The 19,883-nt window shown below is 54.6% G+C and overlaps 7 protein-coding genes across 7 annotated transcripts; 2 read left to right on the top strand and 5 right to left on the bottom strand.

Annotated features, from left to right (window-relative positions):
• Nucleotides 1-493: 493 nt before the first annotated feature.
• A1O3_00140 (uncharacterized protein) lies at nucleotides 494-2,477 on the top strand (the record flags this gene model as incomplete). Its single annotated transcript, XM_007730292.1, has 2 exons — nucleotides 494-814; nucleotides 837-2,477. 2 exons carry the CDS (start codon nucleotides 494-496, stop codon nucleotides 2,475-2,477), a joined length of 1,962 nt encoding a protein of 653 aa, XP_007728482.1.
• Nucleotides 2,478-3,008: 531 nt separating this feature from the next.
• Nucleotides 3,009-6,940, bottom strand: A1O3_00139 (uncharacterized protein; the record flags this gene model as incomplete). The annotated part of the gene is made up of 2 exons (XM_007730291.1): nucleotides 3,009-6,620; nucleotides 6,674-6,940. 2 exons carry the CDS (start codon nucleotides 6,938-6,940, stop codon nucleotides 3,009-3,011), a joined length of 3,879 nt encoding a protein of 1,292 aa, XP_007728481.1.
• Nucleotides 6,941-7,491: 551 nt separating this feature from the next.
• A1O3_00138 (uncharacterized protein) lies at nucleotides 7,492-9,126 on the bottom strand (the record flags this gene model as incomplete). Its single annotated transcript, XM_007730290.1, has 2 exons — nucleotides 7,492-8,908; nucleotides 9,035-9,126. The coding sequence occupies 2 exons, from the start codon at nucleotides 9,124-9,126 to the stop codon at nucleotides 7,492-7,494; spliced, it is 1,509 nt and encodes a 502-aa protein (XP_007728480.1).
• A 478-nt stretch (nucleotides 9,127-9,604) lies between these two features.
• On the bottom strand, nucleotides 9,605-10,342 carry A1O3_00137 (uncharacterized protein; the record flags this gene model as incomplete). Its single annotated transcript, XM_007730289.1, has 1 exon — nucleotides 9,605-10,342. The coding sequence occupies one exon, from the start codon at nucleotides 10,340-10,342 to the stop codon at nucleotides 9,605-9,607; it is 738 nt and encodes a 245-aa protein (XP_007728479.1).
• Nucleotides 10,343-11,196: 854 nt separating this feature from the next.
• On the bottom strand, nucleotides 11,197-12,533 carry A1O3_00136 (uncharacterized protein; the record flags this gene model as incomplete). Its single annotated transcript, XM_007730288.1, has 4 exons — nucleotides 11,197-11,266; nucleotides 11,325-12,152; nucleotides 12,232-12,313; nucleotides 12,440-12,533. The coding sequence occupies 4 exons, from the start codon at nucleotides 12,531-12,533 to the stop codon at nucleotides 11,197-11,199; spliced, it is 1,074 nt and encodes a 357-aa protein (XP_007728478.1).
• A 1,235-nt stretch (nucleotides 12,534-13,768) lies between these two features.
• Nucleotides 13,769-16,255, top strand: A1O3_00135 (uncharacterized protein; the record flags this gene model as incomplete). The annotated part of the gene is made up of 1 exon (XM_007730287.1): nucleotides 13,769-16,255. The coding sequence occupies one exon, from the start codon at nucleotides 13,769-13,771 to the stop codon at nucleotides 16,253-16,255; it is 2,487 nt and encodes an 828-aa protein (XP_007728477.1).
• Nucleotides 16,256-16,703: 448 nt separating this feature from the next.
• On the bottom strand, nucleotides 16,704-17,807 carry A1O3_00134 (uncharacterized protein; the record flags this gene model as incomplete). The annotated part of the gene is made up of 2 exons (XM_007730286.1): nucleotides 16,704-17,670; nucleotides 17,785-17,807. The coding sequence occupies 2 exons, from the start codon at nucleotides 17,805-17,807 to the stop codon at nucleotides 16,704-16,706; spliced, it is 990 nt and encodes a 329-aa protein (XP_007728476.1).
• Nucleotides 17,808-19,883: the final 2,076 nt, after the last annotated feature.

Genomic DNA, 19,883 nt, shown 5'->3' with positions numbered 1-19,883 from the left:
CCCAGACTACCGTAGATAAATGCAACGAGAGGAATCTCAGATACGTATCAACGCCTGACGAGACATGTCTGCAAAGGTCACAGCCTTGTGATGCCAATAAAGCGGCAAGTTTTGATTACATAACCACGGTTGAGAGGCCGGAGTTAGAGTTAAGGCCGGGTGTATTGCAAAACCTCTCGTCGACCACCAACTGTTCTCGCCTGTCTCAGTCAGTAATACTTCGAAGTGTAGACGTGCGCTTCTGAGGGCGAGGGAGGGAAAATAGACGGAAGATGGTTTCGACAATCCATGATCGAGATTGATAGACCTTGCTGAGTTCTTACCCCATCGCCATGTCATACCCAAGTGGAGGATGTCAGACGTGCAAGATGAGGCGCATCAAGGTGAGCAGCAGTAGCAAGAGCGGTGATGGTGATGGTGTTGAACCTACACCACCAAGCCGGCCAAGCTGACAGCATCCGGGATCACTACAGTGCGACGAAACCGGGCCGACATGTCAGAGATGCCGGAAATCCAAACGCATCTGCCTGAGGCGAGACGCCAAAGAAGCGCCCTTCTCGATCCACCTAGAGAACCGGTATGCGAGCGGCCACACCAAACGGCCAAGAGGGCCACGTTCGAGCTTGAAGCTACGACCACGGCCGTCTGGCAGCACGACCACGGCGGCAACCGCGACCAAAACTACAACTACGACTATGACCACGAGCACAATTCTTCGCGAGCCTGGGCTCGATCTTCCAATGCGCGCACTCCTACACTTATCTCATCACCACCTGCAGACCAGAGCCGAGGTGCCAGGGTTGTTGAAAAGCCTGTATGACTGTGTAGCGGTGCAGGTTGGCTCATCCCGGCCACCCGGCGAACTGGTGCATCTGGCCGTGTCGTCGCTTGCGCTGGCCGTCTACTCGCGCACCCAACACTACGCGCCCGCCGCGATGCAGGCATCGGTCCAATACCACCACCTCTTACAAATGGCGCGATCGATGCTCCCAGTCTTGGACAGAGGCAACATCGACACCTGGTTGTTGGCCATTTGTCTCATGGGCCGTTACGAGGACACCATGTCCCGACCGATCCGCATTGCCTCGGCCGCCAGCTTTCCGCACCACGACGGGGCTCTGGCGGTCTTGAAGACCTGGGTACATTTCCAGAGGAGACCGTCGCACCTGGGAGGAGGAGGAGGAGGAGGAGGAGGAGGAGGAGGAAGTGGTCATTACCCGGTGCCCGAGATCGTCCAGCAGACCCGACGTGGCCTGATTCGCTCGGCGCTGCTGAGAGGCATTGCCATGCCCCAGTGGGCGAGTGACGGCAGTCTCTTTGGCGAGTCCGGCCTCGACCTCGTATACGACAGCATCGTCGTCGACATCGCCGACCTGCGGTACCGCCTGAGACACATGACTGACTACTTTGAGCTGGAGGAGTTAAATCGCCAGGCTGCAGACCTCGACGCCGCTCTGCACCGCTGGACCACCCAGTTTCCGGCCGACTGGGCCTATGAGCAGTGTGTGTTCGATCCCACGGACCGACCGTCGCCTTCACCCTCCACCCACTTCTACTCTTCGACCGTGTACATGTATGCCAGCCCCGTCTATGCGGCCGCGTGGCTGCAGTATTTCTCCACACGCATGCTCCTGACCAGCGCACGCCTGCGGATCCTTCGCATGCTCAGTCAAGCGTGTCAACCCGACCTGACCATCGACCAGGATCTGGATTTGGATCTGGACCTTACCCCGCTGACTGTGCATTACGACCAGGAACGAAGGAAATGCTTGTCGCAGCTGAAAAACATGGCCGACGCCCTTGCCGCGAGTTTGCCTTCTTGTCTGGACTGTGTCAAGCTGCACACTAGAAAGCTGTCTCCGATCCCGAGTCCTGTCCATGCCACGGCAGCTGATGCCCGTGACTGGGGAAGAGAGTCTTACCCCGGGTCCTCCGTATCGCCAGCATCTGGTCCAAGTCCATCCTTGATTTCAACAGCCGCAGCTACGTCTACATCAACATCGATTTCTCCGCTGGTGATGGCCATTGGGAATGAGACCAATATTCCCTCATCTTCAACAGTAACATCAACATCACCCACAACAGCAGCATCAACACCAACACCAACAACACCCTCACCCACCCAAAAACTCATCCTAGCTGCCCCACAGGACCATGTGAGCATCAACCCTTACCTCGCAATCCTAGCCGTGTGGCCTTTGAGCATTGCCTCGTTCGTCCACTTAGGCCTAGATCCTACTAGGAGCGACAGTGGCACCAATTTGAAGAGTGGCAATTCGAAGAGTCTTGATCTTGAGGCCGAACCCGAGGCCGAGCCCATCGACTTGCCAGACCCAGACCCAGACCTGAACATGGACCTGAAGCGCCTGCAGACTTGGTTCCGCGCCGAACTGCGCCAAGTAGGCAGGATCCTAGGCGCCGCCGTGCTCGAGGGCCCCCTGGTCGACGGGAACGGGGACGCGTGGTTACAGTTGTGATGATCATGGTCATGGTTATGATCATGTTGATGGTCATGTTGGCGGTCAAGACGAGATCTCCCCCAGCCCCTTGCAAAAAGGGAAAAAGGCATTATTTCCAACTTTAGAGTCACAGCCGTTCAGCCTGCTTACTTCTTTGACAAGTCTGTCACATTCAAGTTCAAGCTCAACTCTGTTCGCGGATCCCTATACCTAGACATAAACCTAAAGACAAACAAAGCTAAACTAAAACCGACTCCGCTCCGCTCCGCTTGCTCACAAACCCACAGGCAATTTAGACAAACTTGAAATGACTCGACATTGCTGTGCTCCTTGTTCTGCTCCTACGGGTCAGAGTGTGGCAGTCAACAAATGTGTGCGTGTGTGCGTGTGTGCGTGTGTGCGTGGGCGTGAGTGCATGGGCGTGTGTGCATATGTCCCCTCGACGGTCTGTTTCTACATGGCCACAACCCCCGTCGGTAACACCTCCCATCTCGCCTACCTGCCCGCTGACTGCCTGCCTTCCACCTTCCTACCTGTTCGCCTCATTAATCATCGCTCGTGTCTCAGCAAACTCCCCCGGTTCGAGGCTCCCGCATGGTGTCCTCCGCTGGGAAACAATCCCGGGGCCGGACTGCTCGGTCGACTGCGCGGTCCTCTTGCTCCATAACCATCCAGTCCCGGACTTCCTGGAGGTTGCACACTCGAGCCCCGCGTCTGGACGCCTCGATTGCGCTTCAAAGTTCGATTCTCCTCCTCCAGTTTGCGCAACAGTATATCCTTGGACTTGCGTTCCAGCTCCAATTCGGATATCTTGGCGAGGTGTCGTTTGATACTGTCCTCAAAGTTGGTCTCCCTCAGACGGCGTTTTTCATCGCCCGCCTGCTTGGTCAATTGAGAAACCTGCTCTTCCAAGTCCCTGTTCTCCTTCCCAAGCTCGGCCGCCCGGTTCGATGCTTCTTGGTATTGTTGCCGAGTGAAGTCAAAGTCCCTCCGCGTGTTCTCAAGCGACTTCTCCAGTTGCGCGTTTTTGGCTGCGAGGCTCTGCGCCTCCTCTCTAGCAGCTTCGAGTGCCGCGGCATCTCCTCCGGCTGCTCTGATTCCGTTGCGCACCGTGGCCAACTCCTCGCGGAGCTCCGCCGCTTTCTTCTTCAGGTTGCTGTTGTCTTGCGTGACCTTTTCTTGTCTGGCTGTATTGTTCTCAATCGTTCGGAGGAGTTTCTTATTATCTTTTTCCAGTTCGTGACATTTCTGTGTTCGTTTCTCATAACGTCGTTGTAAAGCTGCATGGTCCTTTTTCCACTGCTTCAACTGTTCATCTATATGGTTGCGCTCTGTTTCAACCCTCTGTTTGGCTTCTTGCTCGGCCACGAGGTCAGCCTGTAACTTGTTGACAAGCTCTTGAAGTCGCCCAGGTTGACCGCTTGCATCGATGGCAGCGTTACTGGATTCTGCCACGTCTTGCAGCGGCGTCATCCGTTGACGCTTGACCAGTGGCGGGAGTATTCCGTCAACGTCCAACAGCCTCTTCCGGCTGGAAGGTGTATCCGCGCGTGAGACCGGTGTCCTGGATCGAGGAAGAGATTCCTTGGGCGTTTGCGTTTCAGCCACCGTGGACGGCCCACTGGCTTTAGATGGTGTGTCTTCGATCTCGGTCAGTTGCAAGTCAGGCACCGATCCCAAAGACCAATTCGCGTCAAAGTTCTGCGAGATAGACACCCTAGCCACGATCGATGCAAGCATCATGAGCTTTCGTTCGGGACTCTTCCTGAGGGCGCGCTGGAGGTCCGAAAAATCCATCGGTCTTCCTTCAGGCTCATCCGACACATCCGGGACGTACGTTGGTTTCCCTCCCAGATTGGGTCGAGCCTGGTACGTCGCACGAACAAGTGCCTTCAGTCTCGCCGGAGACGGCATACTCTTCGGGAGGCACAGGTCCACATGCTCGGAGGAGTTGGATATCAGCAGGTGGATCACCGGTAGGAGGTTCGTCGGCTTGGGTGCAAAGTAGCTACGAATCCGCATCACCTGAGGATCTTGCGAGTCGAAAGAAGCATCGAATGCGATCATCAAGATGGGCTTCGGGGAAAACGAAACTTGATGGGTTGACATGGTGCTCACAAGGTGAACCTGAAACTCCGTGCTTGGTCGGTCAGGAGTCGGCGATTTCGACGCAGCAATCCGGTCTTGTCGTCTTACACGGACATGCTTCTTGGCCAAATATTGTTCAAGAAGGTCCTGAATTGGACCTGCTTGAGCCATGATTATAATGGAACATTCCACGTGTTGGAGAACGTCGACAAGGTGGCCAAGGAAGGAGAATTTGGAGCCGGCATAGTTCGCATAGGCGGCATGGTGCTCGGATTTAATGGAATACTGGGTGCCGAATCCAGGCAGTCCTAGATCAAGGTGTGTGGTTGTGCCGTGCAATCGTTGAATCAGCTCCGTCATCTCGTTCCTTTCATAGGTTCGGTGGAGAGACCCGCTGGACGAGCCGATCGACTCATCTCGATTGATGAACTTCAAGATGGCCTTTCTTTTCGCATTGATAGTGTCGAGGTATGTAGACTGGACTTTTCCCTCGGCAGGCAATGCAAGGGCATACTCTGCCGGTCCGAGGATGGGACGCCTAGGTCGCACCAACCCATCGACATGCTCAATCTCCTGCTCATTATCCACCGATTGCTGACTCGATGTGGCTTTGGAATCGCTGGACGATTGCTCGTCATTGGGATAGTGTGATTCCTCTTCAATGGACCTCTGAATGGGAAGCGCGGATGGAAACGACGCGTCGTATGATTGGACATGAGACGCATCACCCAATACGAGCCTGGGTTCATCACGTTGAAGATCATCTGGCGAGATGGTGATGGGATCCGCAGGACGATCCAACTGGTTAGATGGAATGAATGAGTCTATCCCGGCCACCTGGTTGCCAACTTCTGCCTCTCCCGCTGGATTGTCTACTGCTGGCGCTTGAGCTAACAAAGGCGGCGGCGGAGACGCAGTTCCAGGGACCGGCCCCGACGCCCTCGGCGACGGTATATTAGGATCAGTCATTTGTGCGTCGGATGGATTGCCTGGTGAACGAAAGCCCTCAGACAACAGTCTCGTTCGGTTTGCACTTTGAGGTGCTGCCCCCGGCGATGCGCGATTCGAGCTTTGCTGAATCTGTGCCTGGGTCTCAAACTGCCAGGGCGAAGAGTCGCTACCTGTGTCTCGAGCAAATGTATTCCGCGGAAGCGACTCCTGGGGGGCCGGAGGTGATTCGTCAATAAGCTCCGCGATGCTGAAAACTTTTCGACGCAGAACAGACCCCAGCTCTTCACTCACTTCTCGTGGCGGATTGGACTGTCGTTCTGTGCTAGATACGTACTCGGGGCTCTTGACCCGGCTCGATACCGGAGAATTTGTTTCACTGCGCATGCCCCAGGTGAGAGGCAGTGGATTGTCTGACGCCAGTGTAGCGGCCTGGCCTCCAGAAATGACCGAATTGGTGGGTGAAGACGGCCGATATCCACTTCCCACAGATGGAGTGGCTTGTACCGTCCTCAGACCTGTGGCTGGTCTCGAAAAGCTTAGCTGATCGTCGTCTCGGTGGATCAGGGAAGTACGTATGGCCTCGTATTCGGATCTGTCGATTAGGGCGGGAGGGATGCTGATGGATACCGACGGCGCTCGTGACAGGTCTGGTTCTGGTTCTGTCTCTGCTATTTCAGTGCAGGATGCAGGTGGTGAATTCGGAGCGACGGAGGAGTCTGTCGAAGAGTGCGGCTGAGGTTGAGGATCAGTCTGAGGTTGAGGATCAGTCTGTGGTTGAGGATTAGTCTGTGGCTGAGGATCAGTCTGAGGTTGAGGATCAGTCTGAAATTGAGGATCAGTATGAGGCTGAGGCGGCGATGGTGGTGGCAGCGGCGGTACGCTCGAACCGTTGGCGACTCTGCTAAATGACGATGCTCTTGTGGTCGGTCTGCCAACTGACGGTGACCGAGTTCCAACAAGGGAACGCCCGTTTGTGCGTGTAGATCTTGTTCGTGTTGTTGACTTGCTCACAGCCTCGCCATGAGACCGGGCGGTGTCTTGTTTGGTGGGAGGTGTTTCCCTGCTCTTGTTCTCTTGCTTCCAGGAGTCTTTGAGTTCCTTGCCGACGCTACCAGCGGGCACCTGTGGCTTCTGTCAGTGACGACGCAAGTCAAATGTGTCACGGTTGGGCATACCCAAGTTGGTCGCCAGATTTCCTTGGTCTTTGGATGCGGCTCCCACGACACCAGGTATTCCTTCTTCTTGCCGATGGACTTTTCGGCCAGGATAGCTGCAACCGGCCAATTGCCCTCGCCCACTTCACGAAACTTCCTCCCTAATTGCCTCTGCTCTTCCCAAGTTGGCCAACGGTCGGAATACTGCGCAGAGCCGTCTGCAGCCTTCCTGCGCTTAGCTGGGTTGTATTCTACAGTGTCAGAGTTTCTGCGCTCAGACTTCTTCATTATACTCTGTCCAGGGTTGAGCGGGTGAAGGAGAGCTTCATGACCAGTCCGGAACGCATGGCGGAGCGGGCGAGGATCGTGTGATAGCCCAAGCAAACAAAACGGGCGAAATGGTGAGAGTTAGACTGAGTGTGTTGGTCTGGACGGAATACGGAGGCACGGGGTTGGGAAAGACCAGGATTAGCATGCGAACGGGTAACTTAGCCGAGCGCCTATATCAGTTTCACCTCACGTGCCCACCACGTGCTCACCTTCACAGTGTAGGGAATACAGAGTACGGATACTGTATACAGTATACAGATACATGACCCATGACTGACGTTCACATCTACTCTCTAATCACGCATGGCTGGAGCACAAAGGACGACGCTGCAAATGGCGGCCATGATCCAACCGACAGCGTTATAGCTAAGACCAGCGGGCAGAGACCAGTCCCCCCATCCTTGCCCACGACATCTTAAACCAACATCTAGATGTAGCTATCTATCTCTATCTCTAATATCTGTATCATTCTATCCACGTCACACTTTGAAGTCATACCTCGTACCTGGTCATAACTTGGCTTTTGTTTGTCGAAACAGATCCAAATCACCGCCGCTAGCCTTCGTCCGCCACCGGTCAAAATCAAAGCCCAGCTCCTCCACCGTCCGGACCTTGATTCTATCGGCCCCCCTACTGGCATAAGCGGCTCTGATATCAGGAAGCTTGGCCCTTATCCAGACCTGTCGCTCATCCCACCTGGTGGGTGGTTTCCCAATCCCGTCATTATCCAGTCCCCGTCTCCTCCTGGCCGTCTCTGCCCAGGCGTAGAGCTCATTGATCTGGGCGGCGTCTCCGGGGAACCGCTTGGTATGGAAGGGTCTGCCATCGCCAGTTTCTTTGAGCAGGTCCAGCTCCCACTGCCTCATTTCCGCGGTAGGGGGCAGATCCAGTCGACCACTCCACGCCCGGGCAATCACGGCCGCCTGGTTCTGCGCCAGCGGGAACGGGATGATCTTGAGGTTGATTACGGGAAACGCGAGGGTAGGATGCTCAATATCGAAGAGGTGCTGGTAGACACCTCGCGTCCGCAAGCCGTCGGTGACCAGCGGCGGTGACAGTGTGGACAGAAACGGGTATGAGTAGAGATATCCGGTAGCGAACACGACGGCGTCGACGTCTTTCTCGATTCTGCCGCTCTTAAATCTCACCGCTCGGTCGGCCACGTTCTTGGGCAAGAACTCCACCAGCTCATCGACCTCTTCCCGCAACTCCGATGGGGCGACGGGCCCAAAGGCCGACGGGGAGCGCGACGAGAGCAAGACCGGTCCCTTGGAATGCTGCCCGATCTGGGACGCAATATCCAGGCCCGAGGCTGAATTGCCAATCACAATCACTTTCTTGCCCTTGAAACCATCCGGTCGGCGGTATGCTTTGGAGTGGATGATGCTATGCGGATACGCCGCATGCCAGGCTGCGACGCCCTTGATGTCTGGCACGTACGGCACCGTGTAGTGGCCGTTGGCGACGACGATGGCATCATAGTCTCGGCTGATGGTTTGCTTGGTTCGCAGGTCTTCCGCCAGCAGCGACCAATGCTCTCGCCCAGACTTCTGGTCGCTGTGCAAGCGCACATCCCTCACTGCGGTGTGAAAGCGGATCAAGTGGCGGACGTCGTCGGCGTATTGATTCAGGTACCGTAAGACCGCCTGTCGGCTCGGGAACAGGGAGTCTTCCTCGGCGAAGGGCCGGTCTGAATAGGCCATGAGTTGTTTCGGCACGTTTGTGAACAGGTCCTCGTACAGCGGCGACTCCAACTCCAGAGACTCGCTTTCACTCCCACTTCCCCTCTGGCCATAGAACGGATCGAGCTGTGGAATAGGGACCTTCTTCGACCGAGTGGGTTCAGACAGGTTCCAGACACCACCCACGCCATCGCGCTGCTCGTAGATGTCGATCGTATCAAACGCTTTCTCGGCCAGCAGATATCTACGCCGCGGTCAGTGACGGCACGTCTCGTGTTCGGGAGCAACCTCCTTTGGGAACACACCATCCGACCAGTCGCAGCCCCCGGGATTCTGAGGGGATGGACGGACGGACGTACTTACTACTTACTTTGCACTAGCCACGCCGACCGGGCCGGCTCCGATGATGGCGATCCTCGAGACCAGCGGCCGCGGTCCATGTCCGCGGTCACTGTCACCCATTGCGGTTTATATAGATGAAGTAGAGAGCCGTCTGGAGAGGAGAGGCCTAGTTATCGATCGGGCGGATCCGGATCTCCACCGCTGATTAGCCACTGAGATATTGATAGATAGAGACAGAGATGGCGATAGAGATAGGACTACAGCATGTGGACGTTTCAGACAAGAAACAACCATGTCTGGCTTTGTGTTGGTATTTGTTGGTTTATAAACCAAGAGAAGAAAAATATTGCTTTGCACAGATTGAAACTAAAACGCGCGACATTTGCCTCTCCATTTGCGCCATTCTGCCAACTCGCTGCCGGTCTCAAGTCCGATCAGGTGATGGCGCAATAACAACGACAACAAGAATAAGGCTACATCGGTCTCGACTAGGTATGCTTGCTTGTATTCGTACATTGCGTATGGTCTTTTGGGCTGAAGGGTCCAGAATATCGAATAACACACACGCGCGTGTAGGGAATGCGTAGGTACGTCTTGCTCACTTCCTCTTCCTCCTCGCCGGCTGACCCGCCCTCTCCGCCTCGTCCTTGTCTGCTGCCTTCGCGAAATACTTTGCGATCCCACCAGGCTCAGTTGTAGCTTTGCCCTCTCGTACAGCCTGATCGTCGTTCCACTGGCCCAGGACTCGCCCATGATCTCCGTCCCATCTGATCACCATTTCTGTCGTCTTCTCGTCTCGCTGTTGAATCCATCTGGCTGCGATCCTGCCGGTCTCCTTCCCGATTTCCTCGGTGGCCTTCTTCATCTTCGCGCCACCCTTGAGGCTCATGCCGTGATCCGCGCCTTGGACGACCACCAACCACGTTTTGGCCTTCATCTTTGCCCGTACCTTGGCCAGCCGCGCAAGGTCGCACATGGAGTCGCCATCGCCAGAGATGAACAACACGTTTGTTTCCGGGCGGACGTCGAGCAAGATTTGGTCTCTGACGTCGCCGCTTGGTGCGACGAGAGGATAGGACACCAGCACCAGCAGATGGATGGAATCATCAGCATGGGATGCCATCACTGCGGCGCGGGCTCCCATGCTGCGTCCGCCGAAGGCCAATTTCGCCACCTCGAGCCCTCCTCCGTCGCCCGGCTGCTGGAGCTGTAGCTGTTGCTTCTCGTAGTCCAAAACGTTGGCGAACATGCTCGTACGACCTTGGAGATTCATGCTCCCCTGAAAACAAGTAATTGCGGCCCCGGCCGAAGCGAAGCCGTGTGAGAAATTCGTCATCGCGGCAGCAGTTAGTCCTCCCCCTGCACCATGTGTGAAGATCAAAGATATCGGTGGCGACGAAGGGGCATGGCTCCGCTCACACTGGATCGGTTTGGACTTTGACGGCACTTCGTAGGACGTAAACCGCGCAGGCGGGATAGCATGTGGCTCCGGCTCCTTAGGCCCAGGGTGGGAGCTAGATTTAACATTTTCTCCCGCGGAGGAGGACGAGGAGGACAAGGAGGGAGCCTTGCTAGTAGGGTTAAGGCTGTGAGGAGGTGAAGACTCTGGTGGCGAGGTTGCTGTGCCGGTCTTGGCCTTCTTCCTGGAGGCTTCACTCTCACTCGCAGCTGCACGAGCAGACCGTCTCTTAGGTGGCATATCCGTCTAGTGGAAGATGAAGATGAGGGACTGCTCGATTGATTGGAACATCGATCTTGTGAGGGGCGCAAAATGTATGACGGCATGCAAGAATGTCTTAGTTGAATATGAGGGTGGCTGGGGGTTGGGTTTAGTGTTTCGTCGGTAAGATTTCCCAGGTGCCCTCCGTATCATTGACCACAGATAGTACTCAGTACATCGCTCTACGAACCTGCGGCGTCATTAAGGCTTCAAAATTGCATTGCGCCGTGGCATGATGTTTCTACTCCGGCCTGAAAATGGGCCGGTACCGTCTCCTCCCTCCTTTTGGTCTGTCCTCCAAAGCAACACGGCCACGAATTTCCCATTCCCACCAAAGATGCAAAGGCAATGTCCCTTCATGCTATCTTTAACTGAGACCAGAGCATTGTAACCCACGTTCTAGCAATATGCTACAAACCCGTGGATCCGCTGCACTGCTGTTCGGTATGCAACTAGACAATGACCACTATTCACTGTCCAGGGCCTAGGGCCTGATGGAGTGCGTGCTCGAAATCTATCTCGTCCATGACGGCGCCGAATCTGCATACGGACCTGAGATCAGCTGTTCAAGTTGGGGGGCAGGGAACGGAGTACTTACCCATGGCACTTAACATGGGGGGTGAGACTAGCTTTGAGGGCTTCGAGACCATCTCTTGTCAGGTTCGAAAAGTTGGGATGCTGCCGTATGCGCTGCCACGCCTCGACTGGCGTGATTTCTCCGCTGAGATCAAGCCGATCGGAGAATTCCAGCAGCCTCTCCAGCTCGACGGCCGGGACGCACCACCTGGTGCCATCCGGAAGACCGGTTCCGGGCCCGGGCTGGGTTGTCTGGGTCAACGGTGGCGACCGAGCCATAATTGGACTCGATAACATCAGGGTGTGGCCGTTGCTGTCACGGCTGCCGTTGTGCAGGTCAACATGATACAGACAGACATGCTCGAGTCCCAGAATGAACTCGACCCCGACTTGACTACTGTCGAGTCCGTGTGCATGGGGCATTGGAACGGAGACGGTGTTGAATGAGTTCAAACTGGAGATTTGGTTGATATTCGCGGCTTCACTGATGTTCATGCGCGCCAGCATCTCATTGGAAGACATCGTAGACTCGGAAGAGGCGGGGAATGTGGGTGTGGGTGATAGATGGGACGTGAAACCATCATGCCCTTCAGGTATATAAGCCCGAATGCTTTGCGAATGATCCGGGAAGCCGACCACTTCGATGGTTGCCTGCCGACCGGTCACATGAGGATCTGATGCTAAATGTAGAGGCAGTGGAATGCTATGATGCGATAGCAAGTCCTTGAGCTCCTGAATCGTTTGCTTGTAGGTTTGAATCTCAGCCTCATGGGCCGAATCTCGGGCGCGCAATCGGGCCACTTCAGATTCAAGAGCCTTCAAGTATGCTGCTCTTCGATCTCGATGGGTTCTGTGAGCACGGATTCGGGTTAGCTAACCCGAACATGGATTCCTATGGTTGCTGGTTGACTCCTTCTCTCCGACCTGACCTTTGAGCTCGCCTGACCTGCTCGCGTCGCCGAGCGCGAGTATCCGTCTCCGCCACATCGTCTGCGGGTGTAGGATCTGGACCTGCGTTCGGTTTAGTTTTAGTTGGAGCAACTGCATGGTGAGCTAACTCTCGACGGGGCTGGGGTTGGAGATGACTAGATAGACAATCACACATCCAGGAGAGGAGCGGCAAGGAGAATGACTGACTTGGAGGGGTTCTGCCATTGCCGATGCCATTGTCACTAGGGGACTTGTTTGACTTCACCAGTCTTGATAGCCAGCTGGATGATCTGTTGGCCATGATTTCTTCTGACGAGACTAATCCGCTAGCAACTGGTTTGAGAAGGGATCAGGGATCGCGTTGCCGGAGTCCTCGGCGTCGTGAGTTGCCAGGCTGGCTGCCTAGAGGCTGTCGCTGTCAATCAGAATACTGTATCTGCATCCGTATCCGTTGAGGATTATGGCATCAAATTCACATACCAGTATCCGATGAAGGGCTAGACTCACAAGAGCAAGGTGGGATCTCGTCGTTGCTTTAGTGCTCTTCTGCTCATTCCTCAAGTCTCAAGTCTCAAGTCATCTTCAGAATGGTCAGTGGCTGACATCTTGCGTCTTTGCTGATTGGCGCAACCAGCATCAGAACAGAACTATCCTTGTTAAATACAGCAAGGAGCTCACTCTCAGCTGGTCGCGCGGACTTGGAACTTGGACCTACCGTAGACGACGCTAGTAAAGAAAAGGTATAGACAGGCTGACTCAGCCTGCTAGGACGACTAATGTTCTAATTAGCATCTTGCTGTATTAGGGCTGAGACGCCTGGGCATGCGGTGCTACTCTGCACCTAGTAGGTGCCTAGTAGATGGCACCTGAACTTAAAATATATAGGCCAGGCTAGGCTGGTCTCTAGGCGTGATTGGGCCTGAGGAGCCTAAGGCCTTCAGGCACAGGCCTTAGGATTAGGCATCAGGCGCTGTTTCAATTTTATTCTTAGGCATCGATACCGTATAGCACGCTTCTCTACTCCGTACGCTGCGCCCTCTCCTGCATTTGCTGCGGAGGCACTTCACTTCCTCCCCTCCTCCTCCTCGTCCCGCTGATTTACCACAGTGCACCTCAGCTTTTCTCATCTTCAATCACGCCCTTGCGCCCATCCAGGCGTCCAGCATCCTTTCTGTTTTCCCGCTCATCGTTCATTCACTCGGGATCCCGACCACTGGCACCTGTTTCCCAAACCTCATTCATACCTGCTCTCACATCTCCCCCACCACAGCCACCCGCCGACATCGCTCCCTGTCGCAATCCCGCCAACTCCAACTCCAACTGAAAAGCTCATGCGAGCTCGCAATTCATGAAGAACTCCCGGCCGCCCGCCAGCCAGTCTCGTTGCTGTGGTCTTCAGAATCAATCACATTGTTATCCATCGCCAATCTGACTACTCCGTACAATGGCGTTAATTTGCCACCCGTGATAAGATACCGACCACTCTCTTCAGCCTTGCTTACCCTCTGACGGCCACGGCTACGCCGCGCGTCAATCATGACACCCCATTCCAACAATCCTTCTCCCAGCGTCGGACAGCCCACTCCTCCCGCGGGCTCTTCGTCGGCCACAGCCACTACCACAGCAAACACCAACGATTCCGACGATGGCAACACTCCGGAGGAACGCCCAACTCACACCTCGGAGATCGGAACTCTCAAGAAGCTGTCGAATCAGGGCACTGCCTGGCTGGGGAGTTCGTCGGGCGTTTACTTTGTCAACACCGTCCGTCGCGCCTTTTCCGCCGCCTTTGCCTCTTCCAACCTTGGCGGCCCCAATGCTGTCCCCGCGAGTGAAGATATTCTCACTGGCGAAGATGCTGAAGGTCGCTCGTACAATGGTCCTTTGCACGAGGGCCCGAGCACCACTGACCAGTTCCCACATCTGCTCGCGTCCGCGCTTGGGGAGCCGCCCGAGAAGGACATTGCCATCGAACTGGTCATGTCTTTTTTCAGAGCATGGCATCCGTTGTTCCCCTTCCTCCATGGGCCGACGTTCCTGAAGGACATGGAACTGATCTACACCAACCAACGACGGTCGTCTAAAGCGAGGAAAGAAAGCCCAGCCCCGACCGAACTCAAGAAACTGGTGACTTTCCAATTGATCATCAATATTGCCTCCCTCGACCGAACCGACATTCATCTTCCGATGGAGTCCCGGATTAAATCTACTGCGGATGTCAGCCGCGTCGCTGCCTGCCTCGCGCTGTCCCATGACCTCTCAACCATTCAAGCTATCCTGGCGGCCGAGCTCTATCTTTGTGCCACTCTCGCCATTCGACAAGCCAGCTTGGTCGCTGGTATCCTTGTCAAGCTGATCTACCATTCTGGTCTCCACCGCTGTCCTCTCCGTTACGCCCAACTGTCCTTGGAAGAATGTGAGATCCGCAAACGAATATTCTGGTCCGCCTACGCTCTAGATCGGCATTGTAATCTGAGCCTTGGCGATCCCAACATCATCCAAGATGATGATATCGATGTCTGCCTCTATGGACCGGAGTTACACAAAGCTGGTGGACCGGATATAATTGCCGACCCAAGTATGGGAATGCCCATGCCTCCACCCCCGGTACCTTCTGGAATCGCGGGAGGGGAGGACGACGGACCGGAAGCACGAGAGAAACATTTGAGAGAAGCAGCGTTGACAGCGTATGTGCATTGGGCCAAACTGACGGGCCAGATCATCGAGATTTTTCACAAGAGCATCAACCATCGCTTTCCAAAGCATGAGCAAATCTTGCGTCTGACCAGTGACATTGAAACTTGGTGGAACAATCTTCCTGGATTCCTGACCGGAGAGACCGATCAAATCGACCTTCGAAGCCACGCCCATGAACCTACCGAAGCCAACGGCCAGCCATTGGGTGCCAATCCGACCACGGCACAAGGTGCACCGTTCATGTCCCTCGCTACCTCAGGGTTGCCTCCTCAGCAACACCTCGCTAGCTTCTTCAAGGTCTTGTACCACCGCCTCCTTCTCCTTGTCAACCGTCCACGTCTGTCACTTGATCAATCCACTCCCGAGTTCCAGCACGGGCTACAGCTCTGCATCCGAGCCTCGCGGGGAATCGTCTCGGGCTTAAAGTCACACAGGGCCCACGGCCAGTCAATGTTCCTCCCAGGGCTGCTTTCCGCGGTGTGGATGTCGGGCCTCATCATCGCCTTTGCGTGCCAGCTTGGAAAATATGCCAAAGCCCGAGCACTGAGCGATATGCAGTCCTGTCTAAGTATGCTTGAGAGCATGAATATCCGGTGGTACACGGTACAAAACTGTCACAAAGTGCTGAGTCTACTGCTTGTAAATATCCAATCAAGAAAGGCCAACAGCAATGGCTTCCTTACGGTTCCTAAACCTGATCCATTGCCACAACCACCTGCCAACGACCTCGACAACCAGCCTTCTAAGAAGCGCCGACGTACCGGAGGTACCGAGGATGCCAGCCCTCGAAAATCATCCGCTACAGACTCGGTGTCAGGTTCGCCGGGTCAACAACTCCCAACAACAACGGGCGGAAACAGCCAACCCTCCTGGACCAAACAACAAAAACAACCCTCCACCTCGGGCAGCACGCCTTCATGGGCGCCGTCCACTGGATTTGACCCCACAAATTCTTCTGCTCTCGCCGAACCCATGCGACCTGTATCAGGCTTCGATTTCTCTAACTGGAACCGCGGCCAACCGATGACGCAATCCCACTTTAACCCTGGCATAGGCAGCGCCGTGTACGCGACGCCTCAAGATCTGGCTTTTGCCCAATCGACCATGAATATGACTCTCCCCGGAAGCACCGGCAACAGCAACCCGGGCGGTCTGGCCGGCGACGGGAACCCCGATGCCCACAATAATCTGCAGGAATATTCGGACCCCATGTTCTGGGGAAATATGGATTACAATGTGGCCGACATTTTTGGCTCTGCGACCTGGGAAAACATGACCGGCCCTTTCGCGCCGGGAGGTGGCGTCACTGGCGGGTGGGAGTTTTGATTCATCTTCGAGGGATGCCCGACTGTGGTCTTGGTCCTGGCAAGACCGATTTACTAGCTTGCCAGTTGGAAAGATCATTCTGTCTTATCTTGCTTTTTTGTCGAGTGTGTAATACCCACGCCTTGGAAATGTTTCGGGGTTGGGCTTGGATTTGGGTTCGATTGTTTGGGCTATTATGACCAATGGTTTGGAAAAGTGCCTGGAATACTACAGTTTAGTAGTCAGAAGGAATGGGGGGAAACGGCGGTGACGCGTTCGATCGATGGTATGGTGCCGGGTTGGATATGGGCAATCCCGAACAAAAAGCTCAAGATGTCTAGAGACATGATAAATATATCATCAAGAACAAAATCTACCCTGACGAGTCATTCATTCAATTAAACTATTTACATTTACATCAATCGTATCGACAATCTGCTTCCTCTCTTTTCCACGGTCGTGGCGTGGACTACCAGAACAGCCGTCGTTGCAAGTCAGTGGCGAAGAATCCTGTATCAATCTCCATTGGCCCGGAGCCGTTGTCGGCACTCATGCCTGGATCGACGCTTGTGCTCATGCTCATGTTCATGCCTGACATGTTTTGTGACTGCGACTGCGACTGCGGCGCCCAGGAGGTCGAGTCGGCAAAGCTCTGCAGAAGGAGGGCTTCGGCACCTATGTTGGCGCCTGACGGGTTATTGTTGTTATTCGAGGGAGGAAACAAGGAAAGGGATTGCCAATGCGGCCGTGGTTGAGACTGCGATTGCGACTGTATTTGGTTCTGTCGTCGACTACTGGATGATGAAGGATTCGCGATGGTCGCGGGGATCGAGGAATGTGAGTGCGGGTGTTGCTGCGACACGTTGACAGGAGTGCCGGTTTCGCTGCGGTATGATGACTCGCTGCTCACGGAGCGAAATGGGGCAGCGGTTGATGCGGAAGTGGAAGCTGGGTGGTTCTGGAGACTGATATCGACCGATCTGGGCCTTGAACGGCTGCCTGGGGCATTTCCCTGTGCGTGCTGAGCGGTTGAGGAGTGGTGGGAGTGGGAGCGTGGGTGGGACTGCAGGTCGTCGCTGGAGTTGTCGAGCAATGATTGATTCGACAACGGCGGTAGCTGACTAGAGTGCATGGCACAATCCTGTTGCCATTTTCGAATGTTCTCGACCGTGTCTAGAGGAAAGGACTCCCAGTATTCTATCCCGGTCTTCTTGTTCAAGACCGGTGGACTGTTTCGCATGGCACGAGGGGTTGGTGAATGAGAATCTCGGGAGTTCAGGCCCTTGGTATTCGAATTTGTTGTTGACTCGACGAGAAGAGAGTCGGCGGCGCAATTGAGTTGGTCGGGGGAGATCAGGGGAAGAAGAGCAAGAAGAAGGGATTCGGCCTCGTGTAGACGGTGTTCGAGACCTTCAATGTAGCCTTTAGCTGGACCTCTGGACAAGCGCAAATGGAGTATTAGCAGCCGTTCTCCAAAAAAACGAGGGACTTGGAAAGGGGGGCTGATAGATGGGCCAAGACTTGCCTTTTTCTTTGCTCAGGCCATGTACATTGAATACCCGCGGCGGCGCATTGTGTACAACCTGACCTGTTACAGAACGTCAGTCTTTTTCCTGCTTTTCCTGTGCGCAATTGGAGAACGATATGCAAGCTTGATGAGGCATCCGAGAGGAGGCTAGCCATTGGTGGCTCTGACAGATACTGAGCTGGCCCCGACCTCAGATACAATCGTTGTGCCAAAACGATCTAGCCAAAAGATGCATGGGCTGGTAGCCAACAGTGGGGGAAAGTCTGGGATAAACATCATCCAGTAACCGTGAGACTGGGTATAAAGAGATGGGACTTCCCCCGTGGACACGCTCCTGTGGTTTCCTATGCAGAAAGACAGGTCCATACTTACTTATCACCACTGCACTGTTGAAGAATTCATATTAGCATAAACTTCCTATGTCTGAACTGGTCATGTCAATCTGAACTGGATCCGGGAGAGGGAAATTCATGTTTCTTTACGCTTGGAGCGACTGGCTTACTTTTTGTTTCTTGATCCTGCACCCATTACAAGCTCCGCTTATCCGCGACGGCATTTTGCTGCGAGAAGACATTCGAAGGAGCCCAGGTCCGTCGTGAGTCTCACAAGATAAAAAGAACAGAGCAGACTTTCAAGACGAGATGTTGGTTTGCGGTAGATCCTCGTTCGGCAGGTCGTGTTTCAATCTGGTGTTGCGCAAGGTGAAGCACAGTAAGAAACGGTGGATTTGCGTAAGTGTAATGGACGAATCGTAGATGGAGTTTCGGGTCTTGGAGAGGATGTGGCTGACTAGGTGTGCATTGGACTGTAGAGGCTAAGACTGGTATGTTGACGGAATTCACGAGTGTGACTCCCACGACCCGAACGTTGATCCAGCTAACGCAACCGCTCGCTGATTGAAGCGATGATTGCCGGAAGTGATGAGTTCTGCTGTCGTTGAGCACTGGTCTATCTGTACAGTGCCCAACGGACAATCTCCGGATGCACCTGTCTGGGGTCGTGCGGAGACTCTGATCGTATGCGAAGCCGACGGGCTTGAACGCTGTAAGAGATGACTTGGCTAGTGGCAGAGCCCCGGTTGGCTGTCTGGTAGTGTCGGTTCAGCCGGCCTCGTTCTCGAGTTGAGCTTGGAGTGACCAGCTTGTGCAGTGTCTCTAAGCAATCCCGTGCGACTGTCTTCGCCCACGAGGACAGGAATCCGAGGATGTCTTGGTATATATACCAATTTTGGACAGCCTGATCGACGAAAGTGAAGTATATCGAACCACCAGATTAACCAGAGGTCCAAATTTAGTAGTTCATCTCAGGCGATGGTTGACACTAGGGGTAGACTCGTGTGTAGCCCGTCTAGCTTACGACAGCCACGGTGCTAAGTGGATATGAAAGAAACCTCTCAGTGGAGGGTATGAGAGAGTCGGCAACTTGATACCTTGCGTCATAGGACGTTGAAAGGACGAGGAAGGGAAGAAGGGCGGCCCCTTGTGGTCGAGCGTGGTGTAGCAGCGTGGGGTGTGATACAACGCCAAACGGCTCTGGCAAGAGAGTAGGCGAAGTACAGAATGAGAACGGGCTCAGGCTGAGTCAGGGTCCGCGCGTGTGAGTGATGGTTCCGGGTCGCCGATGTCTCGATCCGGCAAAGGACGAAAGTAGATGAGAAAGCAAGAAGGGGAGCAGGGCAAGGATGGATCTGTGACGTGTGTCGATGAGACTCAAACCCGGGATGATGGCCGAGTCTGATGCTGTAAGTAGTGCGTAGTAATGGTACGACACTGCAACGGAGAGAACATGAATGGAATGGTGGAATCACAGAAGTGGCGTTCAGTTGAAAGGTCGAAGTGAATCTGTGTCCGGCACAACGTTGAACCGGGTGCGCAGGTTGCGCAGCTGCGCAGGTACAGTGACTACTACCACCACCACAGCAACATCGAGATCAAGATCGACATCCTCAAATTTCCAGCGGTGACACGGGACATTATCATCAGATGGCTACTGTCAAGATCAACCTGTCGTTGGATGCGACGCACACGCACACGCACACATCGGCGCAGTTCCTCATGTCGTAGTCAAGCATGGTCCGCAGGTACAACAAGTTAATGCGGTGTCGGTGTCACCCTGACCATC

This window comes from Capronia epimyces (assembly GCF_000585565.1).
Source record: "Capronia epimyces CBS 606.96 chromosome Unknown aczIQ-supercont1.1, whole genome shotgun sequence".
Lineage (NCBI taxonomy): Eukaryota > Fungi > Ascomycota > Eurotiomycetes > Chaetothyriales > Herpotrichiellaceae > Capronia > Capronia epimyces.
This window is presented reverse-complemented; position numbering and strand designations above follow the sequence as displayed.